We start from the raw sequence: 15,030 nt of genomic DNA on the forward strand, positions 1-15,030 counted from the left end.
GAGGGGAAAAAAGCACTTTAAAAATGAATCTTTTAAAGTTCAAAAGAAACAACTGCACGGAGAACAGAACATTCAAAAGACCCAGATACAAAATATGATTGATCGAAAGAAACTTAGGTCATTGACAAGTTGCCGTTTTCCAAACCAAGTAAACTAAATCTGCTGATGTCACTGTTGTGTCCCTACAGTCTAAAATAATAAAACAAGCCGTTATGACTCAACGCCACCACGCTCCTCGTAAAGGGTTTCTTAAGCTCTGTACAGAATCACACTCTCATTACAAAACATTTAGCAGGAACTACTTTTAATTAATTAAAAAATAGGACTGACATGACGTGAAAAATTGCACATTGACATCAAACAAAGCAGAAAACACAACATGGCCAAAGGCAAAGGAGTGCAGCACAAAGGGAACTTTTTTTTACCTGAGAATAGTGCTCAATGACACTTCCCTGTGTATTTCACAGCCATTCCCATCCACTCGACACCAGCGTTACACAGCTTACCATTCTGAGTTGAATGAAACAAGCGTTTCTTCACGTCTTTAGACGCAGAGAAATACATCCCAAACAAACGCAAGGTACAAAATACATCAAGAAATACAGTTTTCTCTCAGGAACATAAAAAGGGAACATTATAAAGGTGATGTTTATTGAATTCATGAGACGGGCTATTGAAAGTTTAAGATTACATCTCATGGAGGTGTGAAGAACACGGTACATGCCTCAGGTTTCACACGCGAGATTACTGTAAATGAACAGATCAAAACAGAGAGATCCCATGAGCACCACATGGGATCTCTCCCATGAGAACAGGCTTTGCCGAACCTAAAAATAAAATGAACTGAAACAAATGTTGGAGTACATATCACATTGTTTAGGAAATTAACTTGCGGTTGGAATATTAAACTTGAATTGTTTCTCTATTTTATCCACTATAAATATTTCTATGAATTTTGGATAATATGGATTATAAGCATGTTAACATTCATTGACATAAATGTATGCATTCATCATGTAAAATGTTTCAAACATTAAAAATGTGTAAATGTTGCTCCTTTTTACGCAGTGCATACTTCGTATGAATTTCGTTTTAATACTTTCTGCTTTATTCGGCTTCATTCTTCTCTTTATTCCAACAATCAAACATTTCTGTACGATTAAAATAGTAGAAATTCATACGAAATAACAGACAAATGCTACTTATTTTACACCCTAATGAACTTCTGAATCTCAAAACTGTTCATTGTCAAATTTCAGCATGTTTTGGGGGATGTGGTATAATTTGGACCTCACCGCATATCTAACACGCTACTTCAAACTGTATAATTTAAAAATAAAATAAACAAATAAAATGTTTGCATCATTTTCATATATTTACAACAGGAATTCTGTTTCTTGTTTATGTGTCCAGCACAGTAAACACCTTAAGAATATCTCTCATGTCCATTCATTCAGTTTTTTTTGATTGCTCATGCATCTCCATTTCTTCAGGTCATCAGGACGCCATTTTAAGACGATGTTGAAAGTGATCAAATGCTATTACTGCTAAAGAAAACACTTCGTAGGCAGTTTAGCCTCACTGCACATCTAAAGATGTCTTCAGCTTGTCTGTTTGTCTGGATGGCTCTTGAGTTTGTGGAATTTGACGCTGTCGAGTTTCTCGAAGCGTTTGCCGCAGTGCTCGCACGTGTAGTTGAAATGAGTTTCAGAAGTGTGTTTTCTCATGTGCCAGTTCAAAGACGCTCGCTGTCGACACTGATACCCACAGATCTCACATCTGTAGACACACACAAAAAGTGTTATTACATTAAACACAGTGACACAAGATCATAAATACAATGTCATTTCTTAAAGGATTCCTGGTCACAAATGAAATCACCACATATACATAAACAAGGCGGCATTGCATGTTCCAACTTTACAGAAAGAGCAACCCCAGAATGCACTGCAACAAGATAGTTTGAAATATTTAATTGTTTAGTCATTCTTAGCATTAGTTAATATACAAATCAACACAGGTAAAAGACACAAATGTGACAACAAGAATAAAACTGAATGTGGTGAACGTGTCAACGTGACTCACTGTAATGGCGTCTCTCCTGTGTGTGTTCGTCTGTGAACCTCTAAATGATTCTTGCGTTTGAATGACTTGCCGCATGTCTCGCAGATGAAGTCTCGCACGCCTGAACAAGGTCACATGAAACAGTCGAATACTGATCATACAAAAATTTGCATGACAAAATCTTTGACGATTCCATGATTTAAGGGTATTAAAAAATATATATATACAAAAAACACACATACAATGTAAGTGCAATAAACGTACCCGAGTGTATAATCATGTGACGGTGAAGATGGTTGGACAGGTAAAACTTTTTCCCACAGCCTGGATGAGGGCAGACTTTGGTCCGACCCTTTCTGTGCACCAGGTTCACGTGATTCTGACCAAACACACATCATACAAACACACAACAGATTTTTTTTTCATTTTGCTTCCTGGTTTTCTGAAATGTATAACCACAACAGTTTGTTTTTTAACTGAACTGAACCTGAATTATGTCAGAGAATGAACAAGAACCGATTTGGAATGTAACTGATTATTTATCTTCTTCTTAACATTACATCATTATATGCATTACAGGATTTGCAATATTTAACCAATCCTGTCTGAGGGGGAATTTAATATCCTGTTGCTAAGAAACCGATTTTTGGTAAAGACATTACACCATCGCCATTGTGTTGAATAACGAAACTTCCGAACCACCGGCTTAAAATCAGACCGGTCGGGTCTGTCGTTACATTGTTTTGAAGTACGCTTGACAGCGGAATGGTTTTTGCTCTCAGGGATTACCCAAAAGGCCACAGGTGCATTCAGGTGATCTCACCTGGAAACTGCTAATGGCCACGTACACCTGACTGCAGCCTTCATACGGACAGTGAAACATCTTCAACATGCCGTCTGCTTCGATGACAGGACCCCTTCGACTTCTCTTAGACCTACAACATAAACAGGTTAAATGATCTTATAAAGCGGGCTCAGATGTGTTGATACCACATGAACGCAACTGTTGTAACTGTGTGTCACACTGACTAACCTGCTCAGAGATCTCTCGAGCTCATTAGCACAGTGCGTTTCTTCACTGGGTTCCAACAACTGCTTCTCAACCATATCTAAAACAATCAGACGTTACCAAAAAACTGTTATGGTTTATACATTACATCTAAAGTAAACAATAATATTCGTTTAAGCCGTGTCAAATGACCCCTTTAAATACTTTTATTGGTTAGATATTGGCGAAACCCAGTGACAAACATAAAGAGTGACTAATAATAATGATTTATGAAACAAAAACGAGATGAGAGGTGTTAGAAGGACGGCGGCGATATTAAACTTAGGTTAATTTACCTAAACTTATGTAAAGTAATATATTTTTTATATTATTATCATGTGTGTTTGTTAAGCTGCAGATTAATACTATGTTATTTTTATAAGACTTTTAAGGAAAAATAACTATAATTATTTCTTCGAAACTTTTGTAAAAGTAAAATCGCTTTGCAATAAGGTTGTATTTGTTAATAAACTAGTTAAGATGAACTAACAATAAACAACACTTCTGCAACAATTAATAATCTTAGTTCAAAATCAAGGGTTGAATCTGTTTACATTATTGCACAATGAACTAATATGAACAATTATATGTCGTTAACTAACATTAACAAAGATTAATGCTGAAGGAGCTATTGACAGAAATGCAATATAATATACATTGCTATATCTTTAGAGGTGTATAAAGACCTTAAATAATGAAGCGTTATGTTTTTATTACTTTAGAATGAGTTATTCATATCTACATCGCCGCAATTCCCCATGTTGTTTCTACAGTAGCCCTTAACGGACAAACTGCTCCACAAAGCGCGTTTCGTAAATACATTATCTCCTTTGGGAAAGAAGCGAAAACATGACATCTCAGTTCTGTGTCATTGTGTCAGCCTCCGTAGTGCTTCGAGGGGATTGAGCCATTGGTTGTAGTTCACAACCTCACCACTAGATGCTACTAAATTTCATAGACTGGACCTTTAGTGCTGAATGCTGAAAAAATTGTTCCGTGTTAGTTCATGTTAGCTGATGGATTCACTTATGTTTACAATTACAAGTTTAAAGTGTAGTCAAGCATTGCTCATAGCCGTAGGCCGCAGAAAGATTCGATAGTGTCAACAAAAACCATTAACACGACTATTAAACTTAATGAAACCTTAACTGTAAAATCTGGATTGACACATCAACATCTAAACTCATAAGGAAGTGTTTAAAAATATCTCGAAACCCTGCTCTGTCAGTCCTGTTAAAGTGTGTGACGTGTTCAGTGCTGCTGGGATGTGACGTGTGTAATCTCTGAGACCTGTGATGGTGTTGGGACATGAGGTTGCTCCTGATTGGATCTGATTATACGGCACGTCCCCGATGACGGTACACGTGACCTCCTCCACGTCTCCAGCGGCAACGTTCAGATGAATGCCTTCAGACGTCAAGGCCTCGTAACTGGGACCCGTAATTATGATCAACTGAGGAGAATGAGGACGGAAGTCAGATGTTTTTCTATGTAAATCAAACATTAGCAGCTATTGTATTGTATGTCATGAATTATGTTAACAGTAGATCATATACTATTTTTATCACAAGAGAAAAGTATTATAAATGCCAAAAGTAGTAAGGATTTTTTTTACAATACCAGTAATAAGCATTGTAGTTAAGTGCCCATTGTCATAAATATTAAATCATTTATTTTCTTCTAACAACAATTCTTTATTTTCAAATATTCCATTTCAAGAAAAACTACACACAGCCCATAACAATTGTGTTTCTCGACCTACCTGAGATCCGCCCAGTGTGGGACGCTGATCCGGCAGCTCACAGCCGCTCATCACCGTCTGCATCACCGTCCCGTACAGCTCGTCCTGTGCTGGGGCGACCTCCAGCGGCGTGCCTGTCACGTCTTCACCCTCCCCTACGTCTTCCCCCGCACTACAGTCTTCATCCTCCCTCGCTCGACTGTCCACCAAAGGCCCCGCGACGACCACGCACTCGTAACTTTTAGCCAAGTCCCCACCTCCCTCCGGGTTTCCCAAAGTCCTCGGACCGTCCGCCTGCTCCATGACAGAGTCGATCTCCTTTTCTACAACCCGACCCGAGTCTTTGTCAGCGGACTCGGCGAGGGCAGCCTGAGCCTCCCGGTCCGTGAGCACCTCCATCTCCCAGACGGCCGGGTTTCCCAGACAGCACTCGGAGGCCGGGGGGCTTCTGTTGGCCGCAGGGGCTCCTGGGAGCTGACTCAGGGTCGTGCATGTCGTCTCATGGCCCACCTGGGACGACTGTTCAGTGTCGCTTGGCAAATCATTAACTGAAACCAGAGATTTGAGAAATGTCATGTTTAATGCTAACGTAAATGTTCTGCGATAAATATTTACTAAACTACAATATTAATTAAAAAAAAATGTTTTTATGCCTTCTAACAGCTCCTGATTTTGCGGAGTTCCCCGCTGGTCATTGGTTATGTCAGTGACATCATCCTTCTCAGGAAGAATTTCATCTTTCTCTTTGTCGTTGTCCTCTACTTCTGATTCCGACTCGATTCCAGCAGCCCACGGCAGGTATTGCACAAATGAATGACCAGCAACACACTGCCAAAGCACAGACGTAGATAAACCCACTGTAGGCTCCACCGCCCGCAGCTCAAGTTCATGCGGGCAGGACTGGAAGTGCTCTTGATACCAGTTCACCAGGTTCTGCAAGCTGGTAGCAGAAACTTTTTTCCCTGTGGGACGAAAAACACACAATTTGTCCATATCAACAACATTTTATTTTCATGACCCCATTTTATGTCTTAATCTTACAAAATTTGTCGTTAAACTTTAACCAGTGCACAGATTTATTTACCGTCTCTTCACAATCACACTCCCCTCTTGTTAGTCATGATAATAATATGTTCCTCAATGTCATCATTCTCCAGGAAGTGACATCAAGGAAATCATACTTAAACCAATTCCTCATTGAGCAATTCCCAACTTCAGCTCTTATTTCACAACATATTACCTTGAAACAACGACAAGCTATTACATCATAAAGCTTTCCACTTTGAGGTTAACGAATATGATGTCAACAAAAGAAATGAATAAAATGCTCACCTTTCCTATGACTGCTACACATTTCGGGAACATCTTTCCTCCTGTCAATCAAAACACAAGAGACATGTTACACACCGATGTCAACGAGATGAAACTGTTTGACCAATCAATGCCTTGAACATGCTGACCTGGGCAAGTCACTATTCCCATCACGTGATGACATCTTAATGACCTTTTGATATGTACTTTGACATGACCGAGTGATTCAAAAGTGCGTTTATATGGAATATGTCCTAACGTATAAACATCCTACTTTATGTAATCAAACAAGATTAACAAGCGTATTTAAAAACGTATGCATACATGCCTTTTTTGAATACATGGATATTTAAGAGCCAATGCATACTCCTTAATGTGTTTAAGAATGCATTTAAAAGCCCATGCATGATTTAATGCATACTGTATGTGCATTTGCATGTAAGTTGTGTGTGTATTTACTGGACAACCAGCTGGGGTTGACAGTCTAAGCACGACAAGTTGGAAGGATGCATGGTCACAAAGGCCGTTTAAGGGCCGGTCATTAAAGCTGAATGCATACTTGGCGTGTTTCTGCTGGTATTTCTCCCCGTACGCGGAATTGAGCAGGATTAAGTACTCCGCGAGCCCCGCGTCGCTCAGGCTCGTGCGTCGGCGCAGCTCGCTCCAGACCTGATGCGCTTCGCCGAGATAAACCCGTCGCACGTCGTACTTCTTCCGGGACTCCAGCCGCCGCTGAGCTCGATCCGCGTCCGTAAGCCTGGGTCGACCCCGGCAGCGGCGTAAAATCGCTTTGATTTGCTCTCCGGCTCCAGCGACGGAGTCCGTGTCCGCAGCCGCCATCTTTCTCATGTCAGCTGTTGGGTTGTTATGGTTTGTCTTAAAGGGAAGTGCTTGTGGGTACCTTTAATGGAAGCGGATTTTTTCGCTTTGCTTTTTCTTCTGGAACTCGGTTTCTTTTTGAAGTCATAACCCTTTTTAATTGTTTAAGATAATTAATACGAATTTAGAAAATATTTAGCAATTAAAGGGAGGATAACCGTTACTGTTTTTGAACCGACACTTTTATTGACCAATCAAACACAAGCGTGGTTCTAAACCAGCCATTCAAATGTGTTGTTTTAAAACAGGAAAAGTGAAGGTTAAATGTCGTATGCTTTTTCTCAACTTACTCTTTGTGTTATCGTATTTTAAATGATAAATAATAAAAATACATGTGAGAAGATAATTTTAAAATAAAATATTTTTCTCGGCTGAGAGGAGGCTCTTACGTCATAAAGTGGGCGGGCCGAATCGAAGATCGCGGGAGAGGGAACTTCAGCATGTTTCTCCGGATGAGTCATGTTTACGTTAAAAAATCAAGAAAAATATTAATGCTAAATGCAGTTTTAATATAAATAGCTATGGCTGATATTTTAGAAGTCGTTTTCAGGCGGTTTGCATCGGGACCTTTAACGCGCGATGTGAGATTTCCCCCGGATGTAGAGAGCAACACTGTAGTGCACGGTGACCGAGACAGCAGCAGATGTTTGTTGTTTCTAGCGGCGGTGACAGCGGCTACAGATCTGGGGCTTAAAGTTGTGTTTTTCACACAGACACCTTTTGAGTCTTTACAGGTTTCTTTGAGGGGGTCAATACCGGGACTCAAACTAGAGGCTCTTAAGGTACTGAAACAGCCAGTGAAACATCACTTTAGACTTTACAAGAGATCCTGTTGAAACAAACATGCTTATTCAGTCCTATATTTGCTTTACAGGGAGCATTAAAAACAATTTAATAATAAACCAAACTTTCATGTTTACTATAGCATATATAATACATACATTGTAGTTTATATTTTTCATTACTGCACTTTGTGGATTGATAGAGTGAAGTAGTTAATACTGTAAAATAATGAAGATGGTAAGGATCAAAGAAACTAAAGTATCTAGAAATCAACATATAGTTATTACTAAGAATACTGCATTATTTATTCATGCGTGACAATTCACACCATTTTTTATTAGTAATATACATTATTGCATTTTTATCTTTTATTATATTGCATCTGAAATGAATTTAACTTTCATTATTGTTTTGTTATTGTGAACCTTTTATTGTAATTGGTTTTACTTTCACACTAATATTCACTATTTTTTCCTTTTTGTAATTATTTGTAATAGTTGTCCGTTTAACTTTTTCACTGTTAATAACTTTTGATGCGAGAATAAGGTGACGGTCAGAAAGACACGTGTCTGAACTGTCAATTCATCCTTTTACGTTTGTTTCCAGAATGTCAAGTTTGTGTACGCAAAAACGTTGGAGGAGTTCCTCGAGGACGTAGCGTCCCTCCACGAGCTGGACTCGCCTCCCTCACTGATAATTGTGGACGATCTTGAGCGGTATTTGCACCGGCCGATAGGTGGACCCTTGCAGGACGATCTGAGCCCTGTGGCCCACGTGGCGGCCCTCCTGCATGACACTGCGGCTTTTCTTACACAGATCCTGCACGGCAGAGGAGAGAATAAGGGATCCTGCAGGTTCATAGTCTCCTTTTATCCTGAATGTGATGGCGGCGAAACGCAGGCCGCAGATCTTCTCCTCTCTGTACTGGAACGCTACCTGCAGGTGCGGTGCACCTTGGAGGAGGCAAGGGGTGGTGGGGTGACAGGGCAGAGGGAGTGGCGGGTGTATCTGTCAGCCACACGTCCTCTGCAGGACCAGTGGTGCGTTCAGGCACGGCAGTGGTGTTTGGTTGTGCGTCCGAGCGGTGCGGTGGAGTTTCGTCCAGTCATTGATGTAGAACAAGAGATTCCAGAAGAGCAGAAGATCAGCAGAGAGGATGTGGAGACAGATAATAAACATTTGAACTAATCCAAGATCTGTATTTCGCAGTTGTAAGGTCACTCAGAGGTCATACTTGACCAAGTAAAAGGGTCAGCTTTTCTTGACTTCATTTTGAGTTTAAACGAAATCTACACAACGGTACAAAATAATTCGGAATTCAGTATTTATTTTGTAAGGAAGACAATTTAATGTTTAAAGCTTACATATGTGTAAAGTGTGAAAGAGACATGTCATTTAAAAATAAAAACACTAAACAGTCTTACGACACCTATATTTGTGTTTAAGGTAACGTTTGAGGAAACAACATTTTCAATTTCAGTATAACAATTAAAAACCAAGAGACTAAAAACAGCTGTTTAATATATACAAATATTTTTTCTTATTTTTACACGTTAATAATCATTTTCAACTACGCTTAAAGTTGTGCTGCAAATGATCAAAATATATAATTTCTCAATTTCATGGCGTTGGGAATTGAGAGTTGATACCAAAGGCTGGAATGGGTTCCGTTAAAGGAGTTAAAGAACTGATCATTTCCGTCATTGTTATTAATGCACAATTAATCTAAATTGTTTGCAGATTTGTTATGTTCATCTTAATGCAAAAATTGATATAGAAATGGTCTTAAAAATTATTTACATTTTACTGCATTTAAAGGGAGTTTGTCAGTTATGGCACACATAATCTTTTTACACTTGCAATATTTACACATTTTTGGTGTGATTATCAATTCAAACTGTAAAAAAAGCAGTCATTCACAGACCCATGATTGATTTCCATGTGAATTAATACCGAAGGAATAAGTAAAAAACGTAAACTGTAATTATTAAAAGACTGAAAATGGAGGTTTTCTATACAGTAATTTGAGCATCCTGTGTAAAGTAAACTTACAAGCGGCTGTCAGGTTATAAACCAACACACGAGCATTCCCAGAATGCACCAGAGTAACTGAAAATAAGCCAACACACACCAAGCACAGAAAGCAGGACTGGATGGATGTTATCCTTTGTGTAACTCAGATAAAGTCTAATGGTGGTCTATACAGGTTTTACAGAAGGAAGATATACATTATGTTAAACCTCAAAAACACATTTTACAACTTATTTATATGACAACATATATAATGCGTCCAAGGTAGATTGGATGTATAGCGGTGGACAATGCCAGACCAAATGATTCACAATTGAAATTGAAAATCTATGATAAAGATGAACAGCTGCCATAGTTTTAGACCAGAATTAGCTTATTATATATGATGGAATACCATTTGTCCTCTCAAACCTCCTAGTGTTTTCACATGCGCCTCAAACGCCATGTCTCCAAGATAAATCCAGATCAAATATAAATCCTCTCGTTGGTATCCAGATTCAACACTGACCGGAGATCGCCCACTTGTGGCCAAAAATCTCATTTTTGTATTCATTGGTGTAGATCACCCGTTTCCCAAGATCCTCTATCCTGCTCGAGCTCATCGGGCTGTAGTCCATGGAAACCCCCGAGTCCGCGACGGCCATGTAGGTGTACCCCGGCCTATTGGATGGCCACGTGTGGTTTGGATACTCAAAGCTGGATTGTGACGACAGTCTGCCCGAACCCGAGCTCTGCTGGAGAGAGCCGAGGTCGGACTGCGAGGCACTCAAAGACGACGTTCCCGAGTTGCTGAACAATGTCTGCAGAGGTAACGACTCATCGCAGATATCGTCCACCTGGCTGTCGTCTTCGGCTCGAGCATGCTGGGAGTTCTGGTTCAGAGTGACGTACGTGTCAGGTGACTCCAGTAACATCGACTGGGAAAGAGACTGCGGGTTTTCCTGAAGCGCCCTTAACTGCTCCATAAACCAATGGGCCTGAGAAGGTTCCTGCCAGCTGCCGGTTATTCCGGAGTCGGTTCCCTCACTTTCCGTCTTCTCTTCTTCCTCCTCCAAAGTTCTTCTCTCTTCTATTTGGGAGGTTGCATTGCTGGCCAGCGAGATCTCTGACAGAACCTCTAGAGGTGAAGGAAGTTCCTCTGCGTAGATGTGAGCGGATCTTCCCCACATATTCCCGTTATTTTGTCTCATCCACTCCTGTGTCAGAAGAAAAGCAAAATAGTCGTTAACTTAATTTATTGACAAATGTTTTGTAAGTCCTAGAACAACAACACTGTCAAAGAAACGTCTCTTCGATGAGAAAGAACACTTTTAGATTTTTGTAATTTAGATTTCGTTTTTTAATCCAGATTTCAAGTATTATTTAGATATCAATTGATATTTTGTTATTGGACCTCTTTTTTCTTTTTCTTTTTGTTATTCTGTATTTTATTCTGTTACCTTAAACCCATAGTTGGGTTAAAAAGGAACAAACCCCAACCGTTGGGTTATAAATGAACCTATGCTGGGTTGTTTCAACCCAAAATGCTGATATGGATATAATCATTACTTTAACCATATAGTTGAGTTTGTAATGTTTTGAACCAAGTATGGCAGACAAAAAATGCATTTCTAAGTGTCTTGGATGCATTACTTTTACAGCCTAATGCTGTGTTCACACCAAACATGAATTAAGCGATAAATTACATACAATGTCAATGCAAATCTGCTAATATACGCAAAATCTCGCCAGGTAACACCAATGCGAACGCGCGTTAATCACATCACCCACACAAGTCGAAGAATGTAAACTCTATCAAGAAATCTGCGAGAAGAGCTCATTGACACCCTCTGTTCGACCCTCCATGTTACGCAATGTTAATGTCAGTCGCGTGAAATAAACAAACTATTATAAAGAGCAAGGAACACGATAATTCACGTTTGGTTTGAACACAGCATAAGAAAAGGTGACAAATCCTACATTTTACTGCAAGTTGTATTAGGTGTACATATAAACAAACTAAATGTGAACCTAAAGCCTATAGAATCTTCTTATAGTACAGTGACATATCACTATTAAACTGAGCAATTTACCTTAAAATCCCCTTCATAGACAGTTAAGAGACCTGGAAACTTGTGCTCTGGAGTCGGGATGTCAGGCCATACCTTCTTTAGAAGAAACCTGTAACGCAAAGCAACGCAATTCATGATTCATCTCAATCTTTCCAAAGTACAGACAACACTGAATTAAACGTTTAAAAGACATTTGAAGACTTACTTGTGGTGGGACAGAATCACAGTCACAGACAGTATGAAAAGAATCAATGCAATGAACAGAACCAGCAACACGATTAGGGGATCCATGTCTATTGCAAAAGGAAAGACACAAAAACTTCTCTAATCTCAAAGGTGAAAGGTATTTTATGATACCATTACTATATATTTCACAACATTTACCGCTTGGCTGCGTAGCTCTGAACACAGGTTCAGTCCAGGCGCTCCAGTAACCATCATAGGCGACGCCATCGGGTTTGATGCGGACCCACACCTTGTACCGGGTGCCGGGCTGTAACCCACGCAGGATCAGCTTTGTGCTGGCTTTTATTTCCTCCACCTTTAAAAGATGTGACCATCCCCCAGATTGTAAAGAGTAATACATATCAGTATTACATTAAAACAAGAGAAGTCTCGAACTCACGTAACTATGCAAGATGTTATTGACAAGCTAGCATACGATAAAAAAGGACGCACCTTGCCCATGTGACTTCCCTCCACTGCGTATCTGACCTCATATATCATACTGTCATCCATGTATTTGAGAAGCGGCGGCAACCAGCTCACGTTTAACTGCCCTTCTTTTCCTGAGCTCACCACTGTGAGGTTTCTGGGAGGATCGAGAAACACTGAAAGAGGAAAGCCGTCGTGAGGCATGTTGCGAAAACACTCGACCTTCTCTTGAGCATGTGTGTGTGATACTTTATGGCTCAGTTGAAATCGACTTACAGACATTCTCGACATTCAGACTGCGATTGTAGAGCATCCGACCATCGTAAAGGACCTGCACGTGAAGGACCGTGAAGAATAAGATTTGAGGGAGTTTGCAGAGAAACACGGTTCTGTTGCTGGCTAATAAAGACAGCGATGAAACATCACACGTTCTGCTTTTCTCTTTCCTTAGAAAACATAAGAAACATCAAAAATGATTTTTTCTTCAAGTGACAACGGTGCGTCTATAACATCTACGTATTCAGAATGTATTGTGTAAATATTCCTTCATGGAGCACACTCATGTGTTATTGACTTACTCGTACGAATATATGAATGTATATCGATCATGTGAATTCCTTCTTTCCAGTTCTTCCTCCCAGAAGCAGGTCAGATCCTTCTTGCCCTCCACGAAACATTTGAGATCATCTGCTTCGTCGTGAAGTAACTGGGCCACTGAGGAATTGTTTTTATTATAAACAAAGCCCATTATTGGTGTTATTAAAAAAAGATGAACAGACTGTTTTTTTATAACGTTTTACAAAGCTCATACAAGAAGTAAATACGTTATGATGCATTGGAGTAGAAAAAAATTATGATGAAGGAGTTCATTTGCCACAACTAAAAATCTATTCAAAGCACATTGTGTGTCAAAAGTTTTTCCTTACCTTTACTCTCAAAACTCTGTCCTCCTATAGTGACGAAAGCAACGCACAACACGGCAACAACTTTCAATGTATCAATCCTCATTTTTGTCACTCATATAAACGCATCGCCGCTCTGTGTAACGGTCCAGAAATGATCCTCCATATAGATGACCAGTTCTTGTAGATGGTTTTGCAGACACCATGCATAACATCTGATAAGCTGCCAGTGTGTCAGGACAGTGTGTTTACTCTTACTATTCAGAGGCGGAGCGCCAAATGTTTGCTGTTTACCGGGAGGAGCTTAACAAAGAGAACTTGCTGTCCATAGTATTTAAAGTTCTCAATATTTCCTGGCACGACACAGAATTACATGCAATCAAACATACAAATACATACATCAAGTTTTTGAAATTATATACCTCTCATTTGACATGTAAGGATATCAAAATGTTTTTGGCACTTGATGCATGTTACGTATACAAACTGGTGCCCAGTTGGAGGCGTTTTTAAAAGCGAACCTGCTCTGATGTTATTCTGTAAACAGTAACCGGTGCTTTTTATCATAGTCTAACACTCTTGTTATTTTGTGCGCAACCTGCGTTATCAGTTCTGCGCCGAGGCTCTCTTACACACAGATAAGCTCAAGCATTGCGAACCAATCCGTTACGCCTGAAGCCTACTGCCCATTATCACTGCGCCACGTCTTTACCGTTATTTCGACCCGGGACATTGTTTAAAAGCGTATTTAACACCTGATAAGTGCCCTAGAAGGTTTCATTTCTATAAAAGGTATTTTTGGAAAGGAATTTGTAGCATGTGCGTTCAATAGAAATGACGTTCCTCAAATGAATGTGAGTGAGTCGAAATAAGACATGAGATGGCAGCTTGTCTACACATTTTTCAGGTGAGGTTATGATTCGTGTCCCTCATTTCCTTTGGCCATGAAGTTTGGGTAACAGGAAAATGAAACACAGGAAGTCTCTTTGTCAAAGTTTTCTGGGCACTGAGATAAAAGCAGAGAACGTGCCAAAGATACGACCACGCGGTCGTAAATTACAGACCACCGAGGGAGCGCACAAAACGGCAAGCGGCCTTCGGGTTCCTTAGACATGTACCCTGCAGAAACACACTTGATACGAAGTCTGCTTTATTCGTTTTCTTCTAAGGTACATGAAAACACGTTTAAAGCCATAACACTCCTTAAATAAGTGCCATGGGGAGCATAATATCAAAAGAAATTTAAGGTATTAAATAAAACGCACCCTGAACACCTGAGCAACACCCTAGGAAAGGCAAAATTACATCTTATAAACCAACCACATCCGAACACCATGGTGACGAAAATACAATTTTGCCGAAAATAACAAATATTTAGTTCATCTTGTAAGTAGATCTATCTTGGGTAAAAACGGACACACGGGTAACACATGGGTTTTGATGCTGTACATGTTCATACAGGGTGGATCGCATGGGCACCGACAAAGCATGGGCGGGTTTTGGGGGTTTGTATTGAAACACAACAGTAAAATGACTCGATATTACCAGACAAGATAAAAACACGCG

The 15,030-nt window shown here is 39.9% G+C and overlaps 3 protein-coding genes across 3 annotated transcripts; 1 reads left to right on the forward strand and 2 right to left on the reverse strand.

Annotated features, from left to right (window-relative positions):
* Nucleotides 1–630: 630 nt before the first annotated feature.
* On the reverse strand, nucleotides 631–7,182 carry znf653 (zinc finger protein 653). Its single transcript, XM_056754030.1, has 10 exons — nucleotides 6,724–7,182; nucleotides 6,186–6,226; nucleotides 5,507–5,815; nucleotides 4,875–5,401; nucleotides 4,403–4,565; nucleotides 3,098–3,173; nucleotides 2,888–2,999; nucleotides 2,329–2,443; nucleotides 2,086–2,185; nucleotides 631–1,779 (listed from the first exon to the last, which is right to left on the reverse strand). Exons 1-10 carry the CDS (start codon nucleotides 7,011–7,013, stop codon nucleotides 1,602–1,604), a joined length of 1,911 nt encoding a protein of 636 aa, XP_056610008.1. The 5' UTR covers nucleotides 7,014–7,182; the 3' UTR covers nucleotides 631–1,601.
* Nucleotides 7,183–7,426: 244 nt separating this feature from the next.
* Nucleotides 7,427–9,246, forward strand: swsap1 (SWIM-type zinc finger 7 associated protein 1). Its single transcript, XM_056754032.1, has 2 exons — nucleotides 7,427–7,825; nucleotides 8,433–9,246. The coding sequence occupies exons 1-2, from the start codon at nucleotides 7,565–7,567 to the stop codon at nucleotides 9,012–9,014; spliced, it is 843 nt and encodes a 280-aa protein (XP_056610010.1). The 5' UTR covers nucleotides 7,427–7,564; the 3' UTR covers nucleotides 9,015–9,246.
* Nucleotides 9,134–13,625, reverse strand: epor (erythropoietin receptor). Its single transcript, XM_056754031.1, has 8 exons — nucleotides 13,489–13,625; nucleotides 13,141–13,276; nucleotides 12,839–13,008; nucleotides 12,587–12,738; nucleotides 12,293–12,449; nucleotides 12,114–12,201; nucleotides 11,930–12,017; nucleotides 9,134–11,053 (listed from the first exon to the last, which is right to left on the reverse strand). The coding sequence occupies exons 1-8, from the start codon at nucleotides 13,568–13,570 to the stop codon at nucleotides 10,355–10,357; spliced, it is 1,572 nt and encodes a 523-aa protein (XP_056610009.1). The 5' UTR covers nucleotides 13,571–13,625; the 3' UTR covers nucleotides 9,134–10,354.
* Between the last annotated feature and the right edge of the window lie 1,405 nt (nucleotides 13,626–15,030).

This window comes from Triplophysa dalaica, chromosome 7 (genome assembly GCF_015846415.1).
Source record: "Triplophysa dalaica isolate WHDGS20190420 chromosome 7, ASM1584641v1, whole genome shotgun sequence".
Lineage (NCBI taxonomy): Eukaryota > Metazoa > Chordata > Actinopteri > Cypriniformes > Nemacheilidae > Triplophysa > Triplophysa dalaica.